Source organism: Leptonychotes weddellii, chromosome X (assembly GCF_054177405.1).
Source record: "Leptonychotes weddellii isolate Sample4059 chromosome X, ASM5417740v2, whole genome shotgun sequence".
In the NCBI taxonomy this organism is placed as follows: Eukaryota; Metazoa; Chordata; class Mammalia; order Carnivora; family Phocidae; genus Leptonychotes; species Leptonychotes weddellii.
Genome location: NC_138385.1, coordinates 93217061 through 93242962, shown reverse-complemented (window position 1 = coordinate 93242962; position 25902 = coordinate 93217061). Strand labels below are relative to the sequence as shown.

At 47.0% G+C, this 25902-nt stretch overlaps 1 protein-coding gene across 10 annotated transcripts in view; it reads right to left on the bottom strand.

Annotated features, from left to right (window-relative positions):
• The window catches only part of PHKA2 (phosphorylase kinase regulatory subunit alpha 2), a 78103-nt gene that overhangs the window by 20152 nt on the left and 32049 nt on the right, over positions 1 to 25902 (bottom strand). For 8 of the 10 annotated variants that reach the window (XM_081809083.1, XM_081809090.1, XM_081809088.1 and 5 more), the window contains 14 exons: positions 23909 to 23989; positions 22692 to 22790; positions 20549 to 20695; positions 18989 to 19042; positions 18260 to 18382; positions 14572 to 14667; positions 12834 to 12941; positions 11293 to 11371; positions 8379 to 8513; positions 7609 to 7718; positions 6082 to 6226; positions 5676 to 5754; positions 2162 to 2325; positions 1209 to 1388 (listed from right to left, as the gene is read on the bottom strand). In XM_081809083.1, the coding sequence (XP_081665209.1) occupies positions 1209 to 1388; positions 2162 to 2325; positions 5676 to 5754; positions 6082 to 6226; positions 7609 to 7718; positions 8379 to 8513; positions 11293 to 11371; positions 12834 to 12941; positions 14572 to 14667; positions 18260 to 18382; positions 18989 to 19042; positions 20549 to 20695; positions 22692 to 22790; positions 23909 to 23989 (1600 nt within the window). Of the gene's footprint in view, positions 1 to 1208; positions 1389 to 2161; positions 2326 to 5675; positions 5755 to 6081; positions 6227 to 7608; positions 7719 to 8378; positions 8514 to 11292; positions 11372 to 12833; positions 12942 to 14571; positions 14668 to 18259; positions 18383 to 18988; positions 19043 to 20548; positions 20696 to 22691; positions 22791 to 22883; positions 22988 to 23908; positions 23990 to 25902 lie in introns of those variants that run through there. The other 2 variants (XM_081809092.1, XM_081809086.1) reach the window with 2 other exon arrangements.

The following is a 25902-nucleotide window of genomic DNA, read 5'->3' as shown; positions in this document are numbered from 1 at the left end:
ATTCATTTTCAATCTAGAATTCTATACCCAAACTCTCAAATGGTTATACAGAATATTTGTAGGTGTTTTCAGACTCGCAAAGTCTTGACAATTCTCCCCACCACGTTTCTCAGGAAACTGCTGGATGTCTTGACCAAAATAAGAGAGTAAGCTAAGAAACAGGAAAAGCAGAGACACAGAAAATAGGAGAGCCAACCCAGGAGACAGGAAGTCTCCAGAAACTCTCCAGGATGCTGGTGAGGGAAGATCCCAGGATAAAGTTGACAACCCAGACATGGAGGCAAGCAGGCAAAAGGGGCAGTGAACTTCAGAAACGAGCAGGTTGAGGGCTGTCATTGCTGTGCCTGCCCCTCTGCCATTGTACCAGTTGTTGTTTTTTTTAACCCTTCGAAACTGTTCTGGAATGTGTTCCACTAGAGGAAGAAATCAAGGAAGAGGAACATGCCAGATTCAGGAACCAGGGAGGCCAACTGAAGAGATAAGCAATAGAGATTACGGAGATTAAAGAGAAGTCCCAGGATGCCAGGTATGCAACGGGCCTGGAGAACCATCAACCGGACAGAAGGAGACTCGTGGAAGCTAAGTAGTACAAATGACAAACTCATGGATATGACTGACCTTGTGGAAATTTGTACTGTGGGCCCCTGGGAAGTTGAGAAAGGAAGCAAAGCAAAATGAAAAGATAGAGCAACCTTTAATAAAGTTAATAGTATTACTGTCTTTTAAAGTTAACTTTAAATTTAGTATTAACTTTAGAAAAACCAAAAAATAAAGATAGTACAATCACAGTATACTATAATGCTCAGTTGAGAATAATATTTGCGTACATACGATAATATAAAGAACGAATAGTGATTTAACGCCGCTTTAATACAATGACATCACTAGGTTATGGGAAGCGAAGTAGAGGAGTAGTGATTTAGGACAACTGAATCCTCATCCACATAAGAGAAGGCCAACAGATACTGAATCAAGTCGACGCATCAAAAGAAGGCAAGATACACACATTGTTTTAGAAAAGCAGAGATATGTAAATGCCAGTTGAAAGTGGTTGCCCCTCTGTAGAAGGACTGGGTCAGTGGGGAGGGGAGGGTGGAGGCAGGAAACCTCTGCATTTTGTTGTCTTCTAGAATTCTCTGACTTTTAAATTATCTCATGCATTACTCTGAGAAGTTATTTTAACAGGCCAAAAAGAGTTAATAACGCACATGGAATTTCCAAACCCTTTGCTTTTGCCATCACGGAAAGTATATCCCGGGTGGAGTGGATGGCACTGAAAACATGGCTGTCTTCTGTCTTCTTACAAAGAGGGGGCAGATAGCACTTCAAGGATGTGCTTTGTAGGAGGTGGTTGATATACTGGTCAAGTTCATCTTCGCTTTCTGTAACTGGACAGGCAAGAGAAAGAGCCAGTGAAAACAAGCTACAGAAATATTCTCGATGTGTCATAGCGACTGTGTGTAGCACGTGGCGCTGAGGAGATTCAGTGGGAGCCAACATTTTGATATAGATATTTGCATCCCCACTCCTGGAGGGTAAAGAAGACATTTACAAAGATAATGTACATGTTTATAAAGTTATTGTTTGGAAGCTCTTCATCCTAGGAAAAGAAAATATAGGTCAAGATAGATACACATCGTACCAAGATGAACTGAATGCATATGAAAACCTGAGGACCAGCAGCGGACATCTGATCTTTTAATTGGTCACGAGTGAACTAAGCACTATGGAATGCCCAGCCCCAATTCCATGTACTATGTAAAAGTAAAAACCAGTCACTTCAACCCAAAACCTTGTTCAGTTTGAGAAATATTATATGCATAGGATGGATTTCATCCCTCATATCCAACCAAACCTAGATCACTCTACCATTCCTTTGAAAATTCAAGCAGTTGTGTTTCTGTCTTTAGAATATATTTTGTCAAGAATCCTCATTCCTGAAACTCTTTGTCCCTCTGGTTTAAAAAAAAGCCCCACTTCTGCAGTTTAGATTTTTAAACTGGCATTTTATTCATTTTAATAGATGCAAGTTTCCAAAGCCTCTTTTTTGTTATGTTAATTACCAATCATTTTCTGTGCTTGAGTCTCGGGGCAATTTTATCACAATGCCAAGGTTTAAATAAATTCAATGAACCACCTGCCAAGGCATTCCAAGCCGTACCTTGATTATAGGTGTCTTCCAAATACCCTCCCAAATCTGAATCGGGACTGAAGCTCCCTTCGCTGGCATCATCAAACAACTTCTCATCACAGTCTGGATCCAGGAAGGTCAGATATGTGTAGAAAGACGTGGTAAGAAATTCCGAAAGGCTCCCTAATTTTACTCTGCCAAGGAGACACTATGTTAGAGATACAGGTGCATGTGGACAAACTTCCACTATGAATCAGAGAGAGACTTTTCAACCAGATGGTGCTTCTGCCAGAATTGATAAATACGTCACTGCAGATCGCCCCACATAAGTAGTCAGCCAAGAAATTAAAACAAAAATTCAATACCAAGTATAAAGTGGGAGCACATAGCATATTAAAAGCCAAAGTGAATCATGCTGATTTCTTACTCCCAAACCCAACACAAACAGAAGTCTATTTTACAGAACCAACCAAAGTTTTACAAAACAGATTGACTAAACCACTTTTAACCAGAACCAAACCAAGCCTTGGGGGGGTCTTCTGCCCTAAAACAACTGGACCAGAACAAAACCTACCATGCAATATAGTCACCCAGGAACAGGTATATGAGAGGAGGCAGTCTCAGAAGGCAAAGTTCTTTCTAGAAGGAATGTGATAGGGGGCCATCCCCAGACCGGAGCAGGTGCCCAGAGTGGCCTTATTACATTTTCAGGCTGGGAAAAGTTCCACTGAAAACTGCAAGCTGGGTTTGGCAGTGCGGGGTCCCAGGTTCAGGGAGCGTGAGGGAGGGCCACCGTACAGAAAGCTGCCACTGTGTACTTCTTAAAATGTTAGCTCCAGGGGCACCTGGGTGGCTCAGTCGGTTTAGCGTTTGACTTTTGATTTCAGCTCAGGTCGTGATCTCAGGGTCCTGGGATCGAGCCCCAGGGCGGGCTCTGAGCTCAGTGCAGAGTCGGCTTGTCCTTCTCCCTCTGCTCCTCCCCGTGCTCACTCTCTTTCAAATAAATAAAACCTTTAAAAAAAAAAAAAAAAGGTAGCTCTGGAGGCAGAAGACAATAGGATCTGGAGCTACCAGCAGCAGATGAGGACTTAGTTGAAAAGGCTGAGAGAAACAGTTTAAGGAGCACACTGAAGCACGAGATGCAAATGAATTCGTGGGTGCATGAGCTTCAGTGGGCAAATGGACTACTTCAAGAAACATGGCCTGAGGGACGGAAAGAAAAGCCTTTCGTTTAATGAAGTAAAATCTTTTTCCCTCTAGGGCCCTGCCCGTTCTATGGACTCTTTTGCCTTGAGACTGGGGACAGGAGGAAGTGAGGTACAATGGAGTGTGCAAAAGAAGACAATGGCAAGTTTCTCTCTGATGGAAGTTGAAAGGAGTCAGGTCAAAGGTGGAATGGCAGTAATTTACAAAGGATAGCAAGCTACCCCAGGTGGGTCCAGAGGGAAAGTCCGGCATCCAGGGTGAATTCAGCTTTTTAAAGACCCTCAAGCCTAAGGAAAAGCCAAAATGAGATTCAGTTTTAATTATCAAGAACTTAATAGGAAAGGTAGCCCATGGAGCCTAGACATTCCTGTTTCTTTCCACGGTTCTCTGAGTCGTCTGCCATACTCTAGAAACAGGAGACCCTCCTGAAATTTTTAAGCCCTCGTTCAGCTCGGCATGGAGATCAGAGCCTGGTTTCTGTGTTCATACAGAGCTCCTGCACCTATTTATCTTGTGCACCTTGCTCTACTGAGCCTACAGCCCATTGTCTATAAAAGAGGAATACAGCCCACCACGTGACAAAGTGAAAATCAGACGATGCACACAAAGCAACACAAGATGGACTGCAAGTGAGCAATTAACTGCAGACAGTATCCTTTTTGACAATGATTAAATTCATGAGTTTATTCTGAAAAGCAGTTAATTACGGGTGTATGGTATTTTCTCTTGGCTGTGATGCCATCCACCAGGTGGTAGCTTATCCAAACTGGACGTGAAATGTACAAAAGTGCATGTCAAGTGCAGTTATGGTGCTAGCGCTGGAAATGTGGACGGCAAAATGCTGGGGACAGTCTCGCGGACACTCCCAGGAGAAGCTCGGAATGAGGGCCATTCATGTCTGCAGCAAAACCCCGCAGTAAGCTCTGTGAGCAGAGCTGCTACTCCCAGCACTTAGAAATACAGTGACTCAACTCTGAGGACATCAGGCTAAGTGAAATATGCCAGGTACAAAAAAACGTACTGCATGAGTCCACTCAGATGAGACACCTAGAGACGGAAAGTACAACGGCGGTTGCCAGGGGCTGGGGCAAGGAGAACGGGGGCGCTGTTGTTTCATGGGGAAAGAATTTCAGTTTTGCAAGATGAAAAGAGTCCTGGAGATTGGTTGCACAACCATGTGAATGTATGTAACATTCCTGAACTGTACACTTTAAAATGGCTAAGATGGTAAATTTTACAGTATGTGCATTTTACCGGTTTTCTTTTTCTTTTTTTTTAAGATTTTATTTATTTGACAGAAAGAGACACAGTGAGAGAGGGAACACAAGCAGGGGGAGTGGGAGAGGGAGAAGCAGGCTTCCCGCTGAGCAGGGAGCCCGATGCGGGGCTCGATCCCAGGACCCTGGGATCATGACCTGAGCCGAAGGCAGACGCTTAACGACTGAGCCACCCAGGCGCCCCTTTACCGCAGTTTTAAAAAACATTACAGTGGCAGCAGGGTCCCCAGTGTGGGAAGATGTGAGGACGGCTGACTTCAATGCCCAAACACTTAGCAACTGGCATTCTATCCGGGACCCAATGGAAGACTTCAGGGCCCAGAAGGGTCACACCTCACTCAGGGCCGGCTGTACAGTGAGGTTCTCTTAGAACCCTTCTTGCATATTCCAGGGGGATTTGGAGAGATCTGGGCATAGATGCTATCGAGAAAACCTCTGCCTTGTGACAGAGGGTAGAAAAATGGAATCAGTTTTCCCAGGAGGTGAGCCCCCTATCACTCAAGGCGCTTACCCGTACTACCGGGGAGCATCTGGTACTGTGGGCCTGCAAACCGGAGTACGTATTGCTCCACTGAGGATGAGGGGACAATGGTCTAGGCAGGCCCCTTCAGGTGCCCTGCTCTGAGGGCCACCTAGGGAATTTATAAAGTTCTGTGAATTATTCTTCAGGTGACAGCACACTCAAGTCAATTCAAGGAGTGTTTACTGAGCACCTGCCAGACCTAGGCACTGGGTGTTTTCTTCCAGGCCCTTTACCAGAAACAGGCACAGCATCCCATACATGCAATCCAAGAATGCCACCTCAGAGAGACTTGGTACGTTCATCTACCTATGCCCCAAGCCTCCTGGCACCCGTAAAAGCTTCACCAACACCCACAGAAAGCTGCTTTCGAGACGATTCCAGTTCCACATGGGTGAATGGGTAGGATTTAACTTCTTTTTTAGTCTAAAGCTTCATGCTTCTCCTGTTCAGCAATTGATATGAAAAGTGGGAGAAGAGCAGCAAAAAACTTTCAAGAAAGGTCGCTGATACTTAAAAAAAAAAAAAAATCACAAATTACCTGGCTCCTCCAAAATATCCATCCTCTAGTTTTCTAATTGTAGAAAGAACTGCAGAATGAATGTCTGAGCCATCATTTGCTAAGGGTGGGGGAGAAAAAGACAAATGAGTTTACTTAATCTGGGAATACTTTTTGGTTTTGGGGGCATGCGCAGAAACATTTTCGTCAATACAATCTAATTAAAATACCATGAAAGATTCCTAAGCTCAGAAACCAAACTGCTAAGAACCCCCTTCAGTACTTAGCTTTGTCTATGGGACTCGTTTTAAACATTTTGAAAAGGGCCCAAAGCAACTGTGGGACATGAATCAGGCAGATCAAGTTCACGCAGTTACTGAGCATGGTGTGGGTGATGGGGAAGGTGAGCGTGGGACATGAATCAGGCAGATCAAGTTCACGCAGTTACTGAGCATGGTGTGGGTGATGGGGAAGGTGAGCGTGGGTCTGCCCGTCATCCGCCAGCAGGTGCACAGGTAGGCCAGCTCGATCCTCAGCATCTCCACGATCATCTCATTGTCCAGGGCCAGGTAGAAGTGATGCTGGTCGGTGAACTGCAAGTCAGATCAGGCCCAGTAAAAGGCTGTCCTTCATTCCCTCGACACAACCCCAGCTGTCATTCACGGCAGCACTAATCCTTGCATTTTGTTTCCAGAGAAGAGGCTCAATCCTGGCTGTAATCCGCCCCCATCATGGGGCTCTTGCCATCAGGCAAAAATCGATCTGTTGCCTGCCCAGGAGCCACAGCTCCATTAGCATGGAAGGGAAAGGTGCGTGGCCAGATCTAGTTATAGCTCCTCCGATGAGGGTTTAAGCACCTGGCCCAACACCGCTGTCCCTGAAAGGAAATCAATAACTCCTTAAATTCTACTCATTCTACGGCTGCTGGGCTCGGAGGATTTCCAAGTGAGGGAAGGGAGGGCACCGGGAGCAGGTGAGACGTGGAGACTGTGTTTACCCGATGGATGGCCTGGTTAATGCGAACTAAAGGCACTACCACCTGGTGCCGATGAAAATCAAACTGTTCTCCTAGCCTCTGGACTAGTCCACGCTCAGCTCTGGTCCGAAATTTGGTTTTTTGTTTTTTTAAAGATTTTATTTATTTGACAGAGAGAGACACAGCGAGAGAGGGAACACAAGCAGTGGGGAGAGGAAGAGGGAGAAGCAGGCTTCCCGCCGAGCAGGGAGCCCGATGTGGGACTCGATCCCAGGACCCCGGGACCATGACCTGAGCCGAAGGCAGACGCTTAACGACTGAGCCACCCAGGCGCCCCTGGTATGAAATTTGTTACACAGGGAAATAACTCACAAGATTCAAGCGAGCAACATGGGTTAGGGTGAGAAAGAACAACTTGGGGCTACTGACCCGGGACCCCATGGCTGACAGTGTGCCCGGCTGGTGGGGGGCCATGCCCACAGTGACGAAGTGAGCCCACAGCTGATCTTTCTAGCTAGCCAAATGGATGGAAAACAGTTGTTTGGGTTCCACAGGGCTACTTTCCTTTGTAACCAAAAACTCTGAAAAAAAGTTCTATAATCGGTATATTCGGGATCTCGTCAAGCAGGTTGGGACCTGAAAATCAGACAGGCTGTGTGTTCCCCAGTCTTCAGACAGCCCAAGCAAGGGTGAGGGACTACTGCTACCAGGGGCATGAGGGAGGCAAGTCAAGGGACAGGTAACTAGCAATTTTGGAATGCGGTGTGAATTTTCCTACTCCTCATGCCTGGAAGTGATGGCACCCTCAGTCTGCTTCAAGCCACACCTACTGAGCCCCTACAGGGAGTAAAGAATTGTACCAGGTACTGGGTGTCACACTACCCATTGCTATCTGAGCACGCGCATGCTCATTCTGCCGCATCCACAGCAGCTCACCAAGAAGAAAAGGAACTTAATCAGAGGATGCATGTGGCTTTGCTACTGGCCTGCTCTGCTCACCTGGGGTGTGAAAGTAAAGATTTGGTTCCTAATCACATATAGCTTAGATGTTCCAAGGACGCCAATGTGCCGATACGGTCGCCCACTCAATTTCATATTCTTATTCCGTCCTATTTGAAAAACAAAAGAGAAATCAGAGTGAGAGCCAGTACGGTAACATGTAATCCAAGCGACTCTGGCTAAGACTGGGCTTATGTTCATGTTAACCCATTCCAGGGTTTGGTTTTTCTAATTACCATCGATCCTTCTTTAAAATGGGACAGGGATGAATTAAAAACAAACCCCACCACCTTCTCTTCATGCATGTATAGACAGCACCCAGTTCAACATCTATATGGAATAAAACTACTGATAGAACTTTATTAATGTTTACTTCTAATTTATTTCATATCGAGCCTACTAAGTTAGATTTTAGAAAAAGAGAATTCCCCCTCCCATTTTAACGGGTAAAGGAGCATTTTCTGAGACCACAGATAAAAATTAGAAACGTATCAAGACACAAATGACTGTTCCAATTGCGAATTTTCAAAGACGGAGCCTTGTTTTACAACCTATCTGGCAAAGGGCGCAGCCAAGCTGGGGCGACATCTAGTGAACGAGCATGAGAACGTGTTCGTCTGCAGCTCCTCTTCACTTCAGAGAGGTCGAACCACGTGCTTTGGTGCCTTGCCCAGTTCTTCACAATTTATACCTATCTGTCCCCCCAGACCCCAAACCTAGAACCAAGATGCCCCCTCGCCAAAACCACCCAGCTGTTTCCCCAAACCTACCAAGCTTGGCATATATGTGACTAAGAATCCGGCCTGGCTGGACTCGGATTGGATGAATGTCAGCAATACTCTGGACGTTTACCCCGTGTTTTCTCAGCAAGTCCTTAATGTGGTTGTTTTCTGCCAGAACAGTAACTGTGAATAAGAATAAGAGCGTAGCATCTGCATTAGACTGTGGCCCTTTGTCTCCTCACATGGAGAATACATTATTGACCCATCTTTCCTCTGGCCTATGACATACACATCAGCATGCTCTCCACACACTGGGTGGCTTTGAAAATAACAGCAATTGTCCTGCTGCTCTTCCCAGTTCTCTCTGGCCTCACCTCGCCAACCCCCATGCTGTGTTTTTATTAAGTGCCCTCAGTGTACCAGACAGTCTGATAAGAGACTTCTAGAAATGGTCTTCAACAGGTCCTGAGCCAAATTACCACATCTCAAATGATGTCTTGCCTCCCGGCGGGTCTGCATTTATTCTAAACCTGTCTTGTGTTCTTTTCACATGGGGTGAGAAGCAGAAACCGCTCTGCATGGGGGAGGATGCCAGGAGAAGCCGGAGCTCCTGTTCTCAAGGAACAGAAAAGAGCAGTACTGTGGTGTGCGCTAGCAGGGGATGCTCCGACCAACGGAGAGGGCGGGGGAGGTCGCTCCCCCCAGAGAGAGGGGAAAGTGGGGCTGCTGGTGGCTGGTGGTGCAGCCTGGCCCAGAAACATAGCACAGGCTCTGGCTGGTGGGGGAAGAGCCACCCCGGAGCCGGGCCCTGCACCCCGAACGGGCTGGCCTGGGCCCCACCTTTGGTAAGTGCGGCTGGCCATCTGGCTCTCCGGTAGGCAGGGAACTCGCATGCCTGGGATGTGGGGGCCTGAGCGGGAACTTGGAGCCCTGCACCTCCTGTACCAGTTCTGCTTTGAATGCGGCTTTCAAGAGAAGAACAGTGCTCTGGCAGAGGGCAGGAGTCCTGGGAAGGGGACTGGTGGAGGGGCATTCCGGCCAGAGAGAGTGGGTGCTGGTGTGTTCGGCTGTGGTAAGAGCCCGCGGGGAACTGGGGGTGCGGGGTGTGGTCAGGCTACTGTTAAGGTAGCCCACTGAGCTCCAGCACTGTACCTATAGGCCGGTGGCCCTGAATGTACAATACACATAAATGCCACGGAGACCTGAAGGCCACCTCCTTATTTACATAGCACATGATACTTTCTCAAAGTGTTTTCATAGCCATGATATCTGAGCTTCACAACAAGGTCCTGTGGGGAAGCCAATCGCAGCAAATGCGAACATCAGCCATGTAGGACCGGGTGGGTGGCCTCCCTCCACATCTTTCTCTTCTGAAGCTTCCAACGCCGTGCAGAGATCAGCGGTCACTCTCCGTACAGGTGACTCTTCTGGAGCAGTGGTTTGCCTGACCCCTGTGAGCCTCTGATGTGATACAGCCATGTGCGGGCAAGTTCCTGAAACGGTACTTCTCCTGCCCCCGGGCCAGACCTTCTTGTATCTTCTCTTCCGTTTCTGTTCTCTTCTGTTACATTGAGACAACACTTGCCGCCGAAGACCCATCAGTGGGCCCCAGCCTGTGCTTGGCAAGGCGGCCTCGTGATTGAAGGGCTCGCTCGGCAGCACGTGTGTGGGGTAAGCGCCGCCTGCGGACGGAGTCAGGCTGGGTCACTCCACTTGGACATCAGCACGGAGTTCGCGCCTCCAGCTGCCGGCTCTGGGGCCCTGAGCGAGCTAACCTGGAAGCCTCACGTGTAAGATGGGGAGGATAATTCTAATTGTCACAATTTCTGTCTGGTCAAAATGTTGTGCCCGCCGGGTGTGCCCCTGAGGGCCCGGAGCACAGTACTGACTGGATGATGCCCCGCAGGGCCCCTTGCCGCATCCCAGGCAGGCGCAGGGGAACCAGTCCGTGGCCACAAAGAGGACTGCCTTGCATTTGTTCAATAACTGTTGTTAATCTACTGAGTGGGTGTGTGTCAATCAACACAGAAGCTACAAGAATAATACAGGCCTGGTCCTTAAGAAATGTATGGCGTAGGGCACCTGGATGGCTCCATCGGTTAAGTGTCCGGCTCAGGTCATGATCTCAGGGTCGTGAGATCGAGCCCCATGTCGGGCTCCGTGCTGGGCATGGAGCCTGCTTAGGCTTCTCTCGCTCCCTCTCCCTCTGCCCCTGCTCTCCCCTCCCCCCTCTGGAAAAAAGAAATGTATGGTGTAATTGAGAGGAAATAAGGCACATACACAACCTCCTCGGATATTAGCTGGTGCCTAAGTTGCTCTGTGAGGCACGTGAGCTCCTCAGGAGCCCTCCCCAGGAGGGAAGGGAGAGGGGATTTAGTGAGCGAGGACCTGCATTGAGGGCTCTCCTCGTGACAATCGCAGCGCATCTCAAGGTCACCCGGTGAGGGGGCAGCAGTTACGACGACCCCGAGGCACGGAGAGGTAAAATCGCCAGGCTAGGCAGAGCTAGCCGCAGTCCAGGCCTTCCACGTCTCTGGAAGAGCTGCTAGCTGGACAGGAGGGGAGGCAGGTGAAAATACGGGCCTGCGACTCTGGAGAGAAGTCAGACCTCAAAGGAAGGAAGGAGTGAAACTTCACTTGGGTTTTGAGTTTCGACCAGGGTCATGTTCTACTTTTTAAACAACTGCAGTGAAAAATGATGCTCAGTGAATCACTTGTGCCCGAACTGCCATCAAGATTTAGATTCGAGAAAACAAATGCTTTGTAGAAAGTAACTTTGTGGCTGGGAAGAGTACCGCTGCCTTTGGGAGCTAGTGAGTTATAGAAGGGATGTCACAGAACTGATATACGCTAAAGCACACATTTTACTTTTTAAACAGAATAGGAAACTAGGGAATCTTTGGCATTAAAAATAACATTGGCTTTACACAGTTAAATATGAATAGGAAACACGCTCACAAACCTTGTACTACAACGTCAGGTTTGACGGAAGTGGAAAATCTTCTGTTTAAGGGATCGATTTCCCCGGTGGCAAGGAATCCCTAGGAAAAGAGGAGCATTAACACTGTAAAACACTGAACGAAATTTCACCTTAAACCCAACTTGGAAAATGAAACATTTGGGGGCTCAAAATATTCAGTGTTTTATTCCTTTATGCTTTCCAAGTCAATTGCTTATCTTCTCTGAAACGCAGTACACCATTTAGATAGCCACTGATAAACATATTGTGTTTTCAGCACCTCGCTCTCCAGGGCTAGTCACACACGCCACCATCTTGCGTGACTGAAAAGAACAACGGTGACTCCTACCTCCTGAGCCCTTACTCCACGCCGGGTCCTGTGCTGAACCCCTGTACGTGCACGGTCCCATTCAGGCCTCGTGACAGGGAGGTACTACCATGAGCATTTTACAGGTGGGGAAACTGAGGTAATGCCCTTAAGCTAGGTGGCAGACAAGGACTTGGTCCTGGGCTGACTGTTCTGAAACACAAAGCTCTCCTCCCTGCTGGCACGGGGTGCTGTTTGAACATGGATCTCCTCACATCTTCTATAAATGACCGGAGTCCTCAGGGAGGGCATCAAGGTGCTCTGGGAGTTCTGAGGAGGCATCGGACCTAATGCTGGGCCTAACTGAAGGCCTTTCCAGTGACGAGGAGGCAATGGGAGCAGAGTTGTTTGTTCCTCATGCCACTGACCCAGCAACTGGAGCTGGAAAGTATAGCAGAAATGATCAAGCCCAGCCTCTTTACAGATGAGGAGACTGAGGCTCGCGAGGTCAGGGAGCTAGTCAGAGGCAGAGCTGGCTTTCCAAGAGATAGACATGGTTTTCCCTCCTAATAAAGACAGAAGTTGAAGACACAGTCCCTACTCCCAAGGACATGACCATGAAATTGAGGAGGCAATCACAGCCATGAAACAAGTGGCCCACCTCAGCATCCACAGCTCCTAAGGGCCACTTCCACTGTGACAGCTTTACTTTCGGTCTCCTTTTACACACCGGGAACCCCAGTGGTATGGGTCCCACAACTCATTCCCCGCACTCCCCCCCCACACACGCCCTCCCCACTTCTAGAGTCTGACAGAACGCCCAGGACTAGGCCAGCCTAACAGGCTGGAGCTTCCAGCTCTTCTCCTGGACTCTTTCATCCACACCTCTCCCCAGGGGCCCAGGGTAGTCAGCTGGGCAGAGCCTCTGAGGACAGATGAACCCATCTGATAACATCACCCATACATCGTCTGGTTCCAGCCACAGACCAGGAATATGGGGGTCGGGGGGTGACGGGAGTGCTTGGCATGTAGCTGACTCTGAAGTAGTTTAGTGTAAATATGGACACACAAGCCCAGGTGGCAAGCCTCAGAGCTGACCCGCTCCAGCTGACTTTAAAACTATGAGATGCCAAAGACATTCACAGCCACATGGGGCAGAGAGCCCCTATGCTCTTCCGGGGTCCCCTATACCTCGAATCAGATGGTTTCCAGTCTGTGAAGTCCCCAAGTCCCCTACCTCTGCCAACAGCGAGCTGAGGATGTACAGGGACTGACCCCACAGATGGGGCAGCTTCCCCAGAGGGACTCTGTCCACTGTGTGGGGATTCTTATACTCTTCGTCAACCTGGCAAAAAGAGAAAAACCCAAAGTCAGAATGTCAGAGGATAAGAAGGCCAACATCACTGCCTACTGGGGAGCGCACTGAGGATTTACAAAATGCCACTCATTCGATCCTCCAGGCCAATTCTGTGTGAGAGCTGCGGGAGGGAGGCCGCAGCGCTAAGGCCTTTGTGTGGGGGCCACATGGCTCAACGCGGTAGAAGTGGCACTCAAATCCAGGCCTGACTCCAGGCCAGTGCTCTGTCCACAAGCACACCGATGGCAGAAGACAGAGACAGGCACGTGAAGCCTGGCCTGCCTCCTTTGAGCACAGCTCTGGGCAACAAGAAGTTCCACAGCTCATGCTTACACTTGTCTGTATTATGGGTACAATGATCTAAAACATCACCCTACAGCCACGGCAGGGCATCGCCGGAAGCTAAGTCAGCTTTCTCCCGTCTTGTTATCCCCAGGGGCTCATAAACTCTGTGTGCCTTTGCAAGAAAATTACCAGAAGGTGGCACTATTTATTGAGGAAAACACTACTGTACTATCTGATCACTAATTTTCCTTCAGGGACTCAACAAGCTGGATCCACTGGGGGCTTCTGCCTCATCAAAATTAGCTACAGTTGTTTTGGGATGGACAGTGCTGGCTACACATTGTAAAAGTTAGTCTGCAATTTTCTCTATTGTAAACTCCATGCTGACCTTTGTATTTTTTTTTTTTTAAGTAAACTCTACCCCCATTGTGGGGCTCAAACTCACGACCCCAAGATCAAGAGTCACATGCTCCACTGACTGAGCCAGCCAGGTGCCCCCGACCTTGGGTTTTTTGCCATTACAACATTGGTTGGGGGTAATGTTAGTGACCACTTTTTCCCCTCCGGAAAACAAAGCAATTGAAGAAATCCTTCTCCAAAAGGGAAAAAATCACACCATGAGGGGAGTCATACTCTGCTTGTGGATTAATCAGTGGTGTTATTAATAGATTGTTAAAATTTGCTGCAGTAGTAAATATTAAGAAGAACTTAAACTCATAAACTGAACAGAATTAAAGTGTGTCAGTAATGAAGTAATCAAATAGGATAATAGTGTGGCAGGAGAGTCTCTAAAATAGTCAGAGTTCTCTTTGGGAGTAAGTTTGGTTATCTTTGGGTAGTAAGAGCAGAGAGAAGTATGTTCTTCTTTCTACAGAATCCTGGATGTTCTGCAGTGTACAGGATTGCTTTCACAATCCGATTGTGTGTTAAGGCTATTTGAAATGTAAGTGGTGTTAAGAAAGACTGTAAAGATCTTGAATGAGCAATAGTTGATGCAAAGCAAAGGCGGCAAAGTGTCTGGATCAAAAGACAGCTTGGCTCTGGCCTCCCTCGACCCAAGCACCAGCCCCTGCCTCCCCGTGCAGGTGTTGGGGTCTCCCCTGGCCTGTACCTCTTATTTTGCAGCACCGCTGCTGTGCCTGCCCTCCGTCCCCCACTAGCTGGCAGCCTCACAGAGGCAGAGCTGCCACCCTAACCCCTCTGTGCCCCGTACGCAGGGTGGTGCTTTAGAAACCACTGCTGGACAAAAAGTGTTAGGTCTGAAAGGGGGATGAAAAATACCAAAAGGCCAAGCACGAACTCACTTCGTTCTAGCTACGCAGTGCTTGGTTACCTTGTTGGGCGGGATGGCATACAGTTCTGGCACCAGGCGGATCCCGTTCTTGCCTCTGATTAATACTCCCTCCAGGGCCTCTCGGTATTCTTGCACCTAGAAAAAAGCCCCATCCCCACAGCATGAGAGGGGCGCCATTAATACTGCCAGGGGAGTGCATCACAGAAAAACACCTCTCTGGGCAACAAACAGATTATTAGGAGGACACAGGGTCAAGAAATGCACGAACACCTTCCAGTTAGGGAGTGCAGGAGGAACCAGCACTCCTGCTGACAGCAAAGGTTAGAAGGAGCTGAAGGCACTGGCCTTTTCTGTGGGTCTTTAACTCACGACTTCAATATTTCACCCTTAACTTCTCAACGTACGTAAATTGTGTCTCACCAGCTAGACTATATAAGCTTCTTGGAGTGGAGGCCAGACCTTAAGGAGGGCATCCCGGTTCTACCTGTCAGTAGTTTTCCACTTAAAAGGCCCTCATTCGAGCACTTACTGCTCAGGAAATGTTTGCAAAGCGCACCTGATGTGAGGAAAAGGAAGTGTATGTACCTATGATCCATGTACCCCGATTCTTAGGATGCACTACTCAATATAATGAAAGCTGTTGATGTAAACATTTCCATTCAATTAAAAAGGCAGTGATTAAAAAAAAAAAAAACAACCACCTACATATGAAAAGGGAACAAACAAAAGAGGGAAAACCCTTAACCAGCCACCCAGGTGTTTAACACGTTTCATCTTTAGAGAGCCTAGTCAAACGCTTTCTATATCTCATTTCTTTTTCTTTTGAAATTTGTGGACAGCAAAATCTGACCAGGGGTGTGTCTTTTTTTTTAAAGATTTATTTATTTGAAACAGAGAGACAGCTAGAGAGGGAACACAAGCAGGGGGAGTGGAAGAGGGAGAAGCAGGCTCCTGGCTGAGCAGGGAGCCCGATGCGGAGCTCGATCCCAGGACCCTGGGATCATGACCTGAGCTGAAGGCAGTCGCTTAACGACTGAGCCACCCAGGCGCCCCAAGTGTGTCATTTTTTAAAGGTCATTGGGCAGCAAGTGGAAAAGACAGAATAGGCATAAGAGCAGTAAATTCTGTGAGACCTAAAAAATAAGGTCCTGAGCACATTCTTTTTTGTCTTCTCAGCTTTTTTGTTTCTAATAATTATCAAGTTTCCTCACAATTGAAATTCTAACTCAATCCTTTTGAGACCTTTCAGTTCTGGGATAAAGAGACAGAAAACATAAGACCCAAGATAATTGCTAAAGCATAACAGTGAGAATCAACAATGGGGGAACATTAACATTTCAAGCTTACTACCATGTTGGGGAGGAAGAATTTTCTCTGCCCTTCAAGGTCCTTCTGTAGCTAGACTAAGAACCAAATTGACATGAGACAGATTAACAGGAGAAAAAAATCAAACTTAGTTATATATATGTACGGGGAATCCACACGGATGGGATATTCCAAAGACAGTGAGGCACCAAGTGGCTTACATGAGCTCCTGAGCTCAGGAGAGGGGTGCGGTTCTGAGGACACACAGGGAATAAAGGGCATTTGCAGGAAGGTGAGAGGAGATGTTTGGAAAACAAAGGTGGCCGTGCTATGCACACAAGTTTCTTAAGTAAAGAGGAACCTCTGTTAATAGCTCTCTTGCTGGTACAGGCAGGCAGCTGAGGGGGAGGTCAAGAGTTTTCCCGAATCTACTGGGTTTTGATTACTTTTAACTCAAAACAATGTTCATGCCAAAGTGGCCCATCTTGGGGCAGCCTGCCCTTGGCCCCCCGATAGCCACTTTTGAAACCACTCTCAGAACTTCTGAGCAGAGGAAGCTTTCAAAACCAAAATAAACCTTGGATTGCTCGTCCCACCCCAGTGCATGTGGTCTGAACGGGTTAAGAAAACACTAAAGCATTTGAGTTTGTCAGTCATTCACATAAGCTTCACGAGGCCAGGTCTGTTCTACTTACCAACGTATGCACGGCAGCAAATGCTAAAGAAATCTGTCTCGAGCAAATGAACGTTGCATGAACAAATCTCTACTCGGCACTTACTGTGTACTAGGCACAGGGAATGTATCAGTGAACTGGACAGACACCACCTCTACCAGGGTGCTCTGACAGGTAGTGGGAGACTAAATACAGCTATAGGGGCCACACTGTGCTAAGTGCTGTGGGACGTATAAAAGGGGCATCGATCCAGCGTTTAGGGTCAGGGAAGGCTTTCTGAAAGAAGAGACATCTGCAGCAGATCAAGTGAGGGAGAGAGAGACAGCTGAGGGAGAAAAGCAGGGCCTGGGCACTTGAGAAGAGGGGAGACAGCATGGCTTCTTCAGAGGACTGAAAGGGTTTCAGGGCACTCACATCACAGAACTCAAGGAAGTAAGTAAGCAGTAAGGAATCGGGCCAGATTTTATGGGGCCTTATAAAACAGGAGAAGACCTTGGACTTCATCCGAAGGCAAGCAGGAACCTTTCAAAGCTTTTAAGTAAGGCAGTAGCATAATCTCATTTGCCTTTTAATAAGATGCCCCTGGCAACAGGTATAGAGAAACAGCAGGGAGTGAGGCTGGAGGCTGGGAACCCGCTAGAATCCTGTTACATTAAATAAGATGTTAGCTGACAGTACCTTTATACTAGAGCTGAAGACAGCAAAAGCCTAGGCTGGTCTGAAAAAAACAACAGGACAACCAGACCTGTCTGTAGTCGACTGTGGTCCCCGATGAACCCCACCTCTTAGTACTCAGGCCTTTGTGCAGTCCCCTCCTCTTGAATGTGGCATGACCCTTTAAACATTAGAATGCAACAGAAGGGGGCGCCTGGGTGGCTCAGTCAGTTAAGCGTCTGCCTTTGGCTCAGGTCATGATCGCAGGGTCCTGGGATCGAGCCCCGCATCGGGCTCCCTGCTTGGTGGGGAGCCTGCTTCTCCCTCTCCCACTCCCCCTGCTTGTGTTCCCTCTCTCGCTGTGCCTCTGTCAAATGAATAAATAAAATCTTAAAAAAAAAAAAAAAATGCAACAGGAGGGGGCGCCTGGGTGGCTCAGTCAGTTAAGCGTCTGCCTTCGGCTCAGGTCATGATCTTGGGGTCCTGGGATCGAGCCCCGCATCGGGCTCCCTGCTCGGTGGGAAGCCTGCTTCTCCCTCTCCCACGCCCCCTGCTTGTGTTCCCTCTCTGGCTGTGCCTCTGTCAAATAAATAAATAAAATCTTAAAAAAAAAAAAAAATGCAACAGGAGGGACACTGCCAGTTCGGGGCCTAAACCTGAAGAAAGCTTAGCAGCTCTTGCTTGTGCATTCTCGGGTGAAAAGCCTCACTGCTCAGACACTACAACCCTGTGAGAAGCCCAAGCTAGCCACATGGAGGCGAAGCGAGGCCTGGGCCAAGAGCAGCATCAAGCTGCCGGCCGTGTGAGTGATGCCATGTCGGAAGTAGATCCTCCAAGCCCCAGTGAACCAACTGACACCAAGCGAAGCAGAGACAACCTGTCCCTGCTGAGTCCTGCCCAGATTGTGGAATCATGAGCAAATAAACAAAATAGCCGTTGCTTTAATTCACCACATTTTGGGAAAGCTCGTTAAGCGACAACAGATAACTGAAACGGTGCCCTAAATTCTTGCATAACCTTATGTTCTAATAACACGCAGCACACCGAAGGAATGAAAATGCTGATTGTCAACACAGCACCCAGCATGTTCTCACCTGAACGGCATCTCCCGTGAAGACCCCATCTATTATGAAATACGTCCAGAACACAGGCCATTCACATTCAATGTTTTCAAAGAGCTTGAGCTCAGCAGGGTCATAATGTAATCGGTTTGGGTCCTGGAATCAAACAGGAAACCTTCTGAAAGGTGCTGTCAGATTACATATATAATTCCCCTGTACCTCACTGGGCTTCCCTGGCTTTCTGAATCACTGCATCTCTGCGGCTGCTAGGATTAGGAGTTGGCTATAATGGGGAGATGTTATTTCTGGCAGCTTTCCATGGTCAAATTTCAGAAACGTCTATCAGAAATGTACACAAGACTCCTTGGTGGTTTATTATATTAAGCTTCCTAGATTGCTAACAAATAAATAGCAATTTTCCTATCACAGTGCTCAGCAGACTATCTGTTTCACTGCAATCACTCTATCAGTCACTATGGCAAAGCAACTCGAGAGGGAGGCCACAGTTGCTCTTGAACACATCATGTGAGCCACAGAACTGTTTGTCCTTGCCTACAGGCTGGTTTTAAACCACCAGCTTGCTGTCCTCCTGATGATCTTATTATTCTACTGCCTAACTCCAGCCTTGCTGTCTCCAAAATTAAGACTTCCCTGTCCAATATTCTAACATGTAATTTTATAATCAAGAGAGGGAGAACACCACAGTGGTGATTTAAATATGAAGCAGTTAAGGAATCATACGAAACAATATTTAAATACAACCTCTCTTGGGGTTTTATAACCATCTCGAAGGAAGCGACAGCATCCATAACGGCCCTAAGAAGATAAAGAAAAAAAAAAGTGCATTTGATGAAAGAGAAGAATTTCTTTGTCTTTTTATGTTGATTCATGTTGGCCCTTCACCCCCATTCCCATGAATCTTTTAGTAATGAAATGTGTACCAAGTGCTCTTCGTTATCAATACAAAAAGTTATTTTTAAGTAATAAGCCAAGGAAATTCAGGGTTGATCAGTGCCGAGAAGGGAATGCCAAAACTTCCCATTTGAGTATCAGGGCTGGGAGAGTAATTACTCAGTTCACAGAATGACCAGCCCTCATTCTGACTGGCTGTATCACGCAAAGATGCAGAGGGACCCTCATCGCTCACAGAAGCCATCAGGGCAGATACTTGGATTGGACTACTTTGACTTGAAAGACTGGAAAACCAAAAGGACATTCCAGACTCCTCACAATTAGGCTCTGGATGCAGCGAGGTGGAAGCAGAGGCAGGGTGGGGTGGGTGGGGCTTCCTCTGGCCTAGGGCTCTTGCTGCTGGTTTTCTTGGGGCAGGCTCCAGTAATCCTCTCCAGCTTCCTAGGTGTTAAGGAAGAAGGATGGTGGCACTGAGGCCTCGATCTGCCTCCCTAGTCCCTGGATCACAGTGTTGGGTGTCCATTCCCCAGTTTCTTAAGTGCGTGGGGGCTCCTTTGGCACTGGCTGCAGAGGCCGGCGCACTCCTAGCGGCCAGCCCCATAGAGTTCTGGGAGTTCTGGGGAGGCCCAGCCAAGAACCTGCCTCCTTTAAACACTTCATTCCCTGCACTGACTCCCTGCCTACTGGGACAAGCTAAAAGAGCTTCCTTTTTCTCCACGAAACCATGAGATAGCTTCTTTGGGGATATGACTGGAGACCCTTCAATCCCTTTGTATCCAAGGGCTAAAAGCATTTTTTACAGAATCTAAGTGGGATCATCAACATGAAGATTTTGGCTCAAGAAACTTACTTTTTTTTTTTTTTTTTTTAAAGAAAACTTACATCTTGATCATTTTACTGAGAAGTTCAGTTGCCTGGGCTATTTAATAACATTCTCAGTTTGGTATCTTGTGTCATAGTTCCTGCATTTCACCTCAGAGCAGGGATTTTCTTAAGCTCGATTTAACTTTGGGATTGTCAACCCCCCAGAAATTGTGTGTAAAGTTGTAGGATATTGGGACGTGTACATTTTTTTCTGGCAGGGACCTTATACCTTTCAAGAGATTCTCAAAGAAGTCTGTAATCTCTAAAGGGTTAAGAAACTCTGCTTTAGAAGTACAGGAGGGGTACGAATTGGGGTTCAAAGGTTATGGAGTTGGCTGGAGTTCAAGCTCTGCTACCAGGAAAAGAACTAGGGCACTTGATCAGTCTGAGACTGTTTTCTCACCCGTACACTCGGCTTTGGATTCCGCCTAGATAAACCAAGCCACTGACCTCATGGAGAACCAAGGCCTGGGTGAACTGCTCCATGTCATCATGAAAGGGGCACTTAACACAGGGCAGAAGGGCACCAGCATGATCAACCCTTACCTGGAGCTTGGAAATAATTTCATTTTTGGTCACATTCACGAGGTTCACATCTTCCACTGCAAAGGCCGGGAAAGAGATAATGGAAAGAAGTCCAGCGTCAATCTCCTTAGATGTTGATGCTCTTGGCAGCATGGAGAACAGAATAGACTGAATGAGAAACAAAGAGGTGGCTTGAATCTGGGAAGCATGAACAGTTGCATACAGTATCTAGAGACCATGACCTTAGACCCAAGAAACATTTAAACGAGTTTGCCGATTTTGAGCAGAGCTTTTTCCTACCAATACGGCCCCCACTGGGGGACCTCACCTGCCCAGCCAATGACTCCTGTTTCTCGCAGGAGAGGAGAGGGTCAGGGAGAGCACAGTACTGCCTGGAGCCCATGCTGAGAACTGCTGGGCTCCCTCCCTTGGGGGCCTTCTGTTGACTTTGCTGTGTCTTTCGGACATGCAGGGGAGGAACTAAGGGCTACTGTGTCAGCAGGCCAGGGTGTCCTGGCTGTGAAAATAAAGACAGAAAAGAATACACATACAGGGCCAGCACAGAGAAATGTCTGGCTTCTGTGGAACATGACTGGGTGATCAAAACCCATGTGAAGGAGTCAAATCCAAGAGACCACACAAACACTCAGGCAAAATGGTAAATAACAGAATTACTTTAATCCTAGAACTAGGGTTACTTAGTGGCACTATAATATAGCCTCAATTATAAGGTGGTTGGACTAGGCACTGTAAACTAAAGGAAGGTGAAATGATAAGTTTGGGAAGGGAAGGGAGCTGACTTTGGGATCTAATGTGTACAGACACGGGGCTAGAGCCCTGCAAACATAAGCGTATTAAATCTCATATAAACACGGTGTACTACATTAATTGATTTTCAGATGTTAAACCAATTTTGCATTCCTAGAATAAATAATAAATAATAAATAAATAAATGTTAACATATTTTTTTTTTCCATTTTATAAAGAAGGCATTTGGATACTCTGTCCAGTTCACGCATGAGGGCTGAGACACAGACACAGAGCCTCATGTGACAGAACAAGGATCCTAAGCCAGGCCCAGCTGGCTACAGAGCTCACACAGTTTCCACTAGGGACTAGGCATTATTAAGATACACATCAGCTCGACTCTATTAAACTGTAGCCCAAGAAACAGCAGAGTCCCCATTAAGGACTATTTATTGTGGGAAAATGGATGAGCTGCAAAGGGGGTAAAGATGGGGAACCCTTCAGCTGCAGAATAAAGCTTCATTTTTCTCAAGCGAACTGACCCCTAAGCCCAGTTCTTTAACTAGCTGCTCTCCCTTAAGCTCTCTGCCTGGAAACACACACTCCCTCCAGAAGCTTTCTGCTAACTAGTTTACACGGCTCTCACTCCCATAACCCCAGCACGGGATATGGCACACAGTGGGCCCTCACTAAGAGTTTGCTGACTGACCAGCAACGGGTGACTTACTGTCTGTTCAATGGAGTCCCCTAATCTGCAAGAAATCACTCCTTTCTCTGACTTGTATTTCATGCAGGTTCTACTAATTTGTCATTTCTCCCATCTCATCTCTCCTCCACTATCCTTTCCACCCGTCTCCACCCCTCCCCAAGTGAACTACTGCTTGCCGGTCATTCAATTTGGTGGCATCATGAAAGAAACTTGAGAGGAAACCACCTATATGCTCAAAAATCAGACCAGATTTTGCCTCCAGCCAAACAAGGTTGCTGTGATTGTTGACTCCATATATATATACTTCGCCATCGTTCTTAGGTTTACACAGTACTTCTCAGCTTGCAGGGTGCTCTGACGAACTAAGTTGATTTACTCTGATCCTTACAACCACTCTGTGCGATAGGAGGGGAAGGTGCCAGTATGCCCATTTTATGCATGAGGGAACTGAAGCTCAAGGAAGCCAAGTACCACCAAGCTAGAAAGGTGAGGAGTGTGGGGTGCCTGGCTGGCTCAGTCGGTGGAGCACACAACTCTTGATCTCAGGGTTGTGAGTTCGAGCCCCATGTTGGGTGTAGAAATTACTTAAAAATAAATCTTAAAAAAAAAAGAAAGAAAGAAAGGTGAGGAATGTGACCGGAGCCCAGGTCTTCTACTCCATCAGTCTCCTTCCCTCCTGTCCAGACCATGAGAGGCTGGAGCTATTACCTGGCAGTGTTCGACGTCATCAGGCAGGACGTGGATCACGGACTTGCGTCCTCCGTGGGCTCCAAAAAGGTCCAGTTCATCAATTGCCTCAAGAGCTGCCTACAAGCACAGGTATGAATCACTTTTTCTTTCTAGTAAACATACATGCCCATATCCAGTATTCCTCCTTTCCCATTAAGCGATCTAGCATACATGTTTTGCCAAAGGTGATGAAATACACATCTTTAAAATTCAGCTGAAGTGTCCTAGAGACATGTTCTATCCTTATTTTCAGTGGAATCGGGCCTTTCCTGTACGTTGCTGCTCTTTGCAGAAACAAGAAAGAGAAAATAGACAAACATTTCCCCAAATGAAGTCAGTATTTGACCGAAAAATAAAATATTAACAAGTTCATAACATTGGCGGGGGTGTGGGGGGGGGAGGAGCGCACTAAATTCACGGACAGCTTTTCTTTCACCTTTATGTGTTAATTCTAACATTAGCATGTCTGCCACTTAAAGTTAATTCTTTTAGTATTAAGTACGTTTTCTGTCAGTTGACCTTCACCGAACATATTTCTTGTTGCTTTGAAAATTCTAGCTCTAGAGTCTTTATTCTATCCAAGGATATACTTCAGTCTTGAGCGGGAGGGAGGGAAATGTCTAGGACAAGAGATGTAAACTGGTGGCTGGCGGACTGAATCTGCCCCACAGCCGTGTTCTGTTCGGCCTAAAGAAATTTTTAAAATGATTTTGAATTGGAATACCTTTAGAGAAAGTTCCCAATGTCCCCAGTACCCTTCAATATTTTTCTGTCTGGCCTGCTTCATTTGTTTATGTTACTTGCCTGACCTGACCCCATAGACTTGAACTTGTAAGCCCTGCCCTACAAAGCGGTTATTTTCTTCAACCTTCTTTATAACCCAGAAAAGACGACTGGATATCACACATCCAGGTGCTCAGACAACAGCAAGACCTTAGACCTGTGGGTGATAATAATGGATAATGAGGAAGAAGGGCGCTTAATTTCTGGCTCATGCACATTTCAGGGTAAGGAAACCTACATTCTTTACCTGTAATCTCAGTAGGCTGGGGTATATGTGCCACTTGAATTTCATACTAGCAGCCGACTTTTGAAAAATATGCTAATCAGATTAAATCCAAACCCCTAAAGACTGAGAACCAAATCAAAGCAGTAGAAATGCACAGAAGGAAGAACAAACAGGTCAAGAGTGTTACCTTGGCCATCCCTACAGAGCTTGCATTCAATTCTGGAATGCCCTGATTAGTCTTATCTCCCCGTTCCCACATTCCATAATCCTACGGAAGAAAAAGGTAGTAATCAGAGCAGGAGAAAGAGGTATAGGAGAAGTGCTATGGAAAAATAATTCCGTTATGTTACCACAGGCACAACGAAACATGAATATCTCTTCTCCAGGGTTACTGAATTCATGGCTTTATATACTCAGGCTGTGCTCGTCCTCAATTTCACTTCATTTGACCTCTGTGTAGAATTTTGCAAGTAAATACTCAAGTGGAACAAAAATGCATGCAAAGACACTCTCAATTTTCTTATTCCTAAAAGTTATCAATTTATAAGAAACTCTTGATTTGTAGAGAACAAAATGTTTTATTTATCTTCAAATCAAATGAAATGCTGCCCCTCTATTTAGCTGATAGCTTTGAACTTATATTAAATTGTAAGATAGAAGAAAGAAACTTTAACAAATGTATTATAACTAATTGAAGCCAACCAAGCCATTTAATATAATTTAATACCTATTTCTAGTGTTACCTCTTGGGGGAAAATGCTAAGCAAGTAACAGAGGCCAAAATCAAAACTGAGGCACAGAATACTGAACTTTCTTGGTCTTTTAAAACCAATTATTGTGAATTGGCTCACAACACTCCATCCATAGAGGATGTGATATATGCATACCTAACTTTTATAATTCTTATTTTCACTGAAGAAAGGCAAGCACTGGATACCGTTTTGAAATAATGCTACATGCACTACTGAAAAATTACAAGCCAACAAGAACAGGACCAGTGCCAAAATTTCAGTATTTATTATCTGATCTGCAAAGATGAACATTTCCAAAATGTGCAAATTTAGACGTAGGCACACCAGAGCGGCGTTAGACTCTTTCCTGCTGGCATGCCTTCTAGCTGAGCCCCAGGACTCCGGCCTTCAGTGCTCCTCACATTTGGGCCTTTCCACATTCCAACCCATTCTCACTCCAACCCTGGACCCAAGTGACTCATCCTCAAAAACTGCCCAATCAGCTAACTCCCCTGTGCAAGAATCTCAAATGATAAACTGCCTATTCAGCAGTGGCTCTGTCAAATCCCTGCGGCTGGCCACACCTCTGTTATGTGGCCTCCACCCCCGCCCGGCATGCCCACAAGCAGACTTTGGTTTGTGCAAAACTCTGCCTGCAGGAGAGAGAGGTCTACTCCTTCCCTCCACACCCCCTCTCCCCAAGGACCCCTCCCACACTCAGAGCCCATTCCTGCCCGGTACTGCTCCCGCTATTCCCGCACCCTTCTGCTCTTATAAACCCTGCTCACCCTCCAAGGTCCAACTAAGTCCCACCCTTTCCACTCCCCTCTGGTTTCTTTAGACCTCGGCACTACTGACATTTTGCGCCAGACCATTCTCTGTTGTGGGGCTATCCTGCGCACTGCGGGCCATTCCGCAGCATCCCCCACCATCGCCTGCTAGATGCCAGTAGCAATAACGTCTCCAGACGTTGCCAAATGTCCCCTGGGAGGGGCAGATTGCCCCTTGTTGAGAATCGCCTCTTTAGACCTAGGTAGCCCTCAGACCCAACCTAGTTTGCCACCTACTTCTGTAAAGAAGGTCTATCTGGGACACAGCCATGCTCGCGCAGTCACGTGCTGTCTATGGCTGCCTTTCTTCGACAAGGGCAGACGTGAGAAGCAACAGGGGCCGTGGAGGCGAAAACAGCTATTTACTGTCGAGCCCTTTACAGAAAATGTTTGCTGACCCTTGCTTTCGACCACAGTGGCTTTTTAAAACCAACCAACCAACCAACCAAACCCTACCCTTTCTTTACTGCCCTTACAGTGAGCTTTCCACAGGTTAGTTATTCTAGAACAACTAGAAGTGCATGAGGCTCCACCTGCCGTATCAGCAGAAGCCCGGAGGCACTGGGCTTTATACACATTTACAGCCACCCATACCTGGCCTGGGGCACACATCCGGCTCT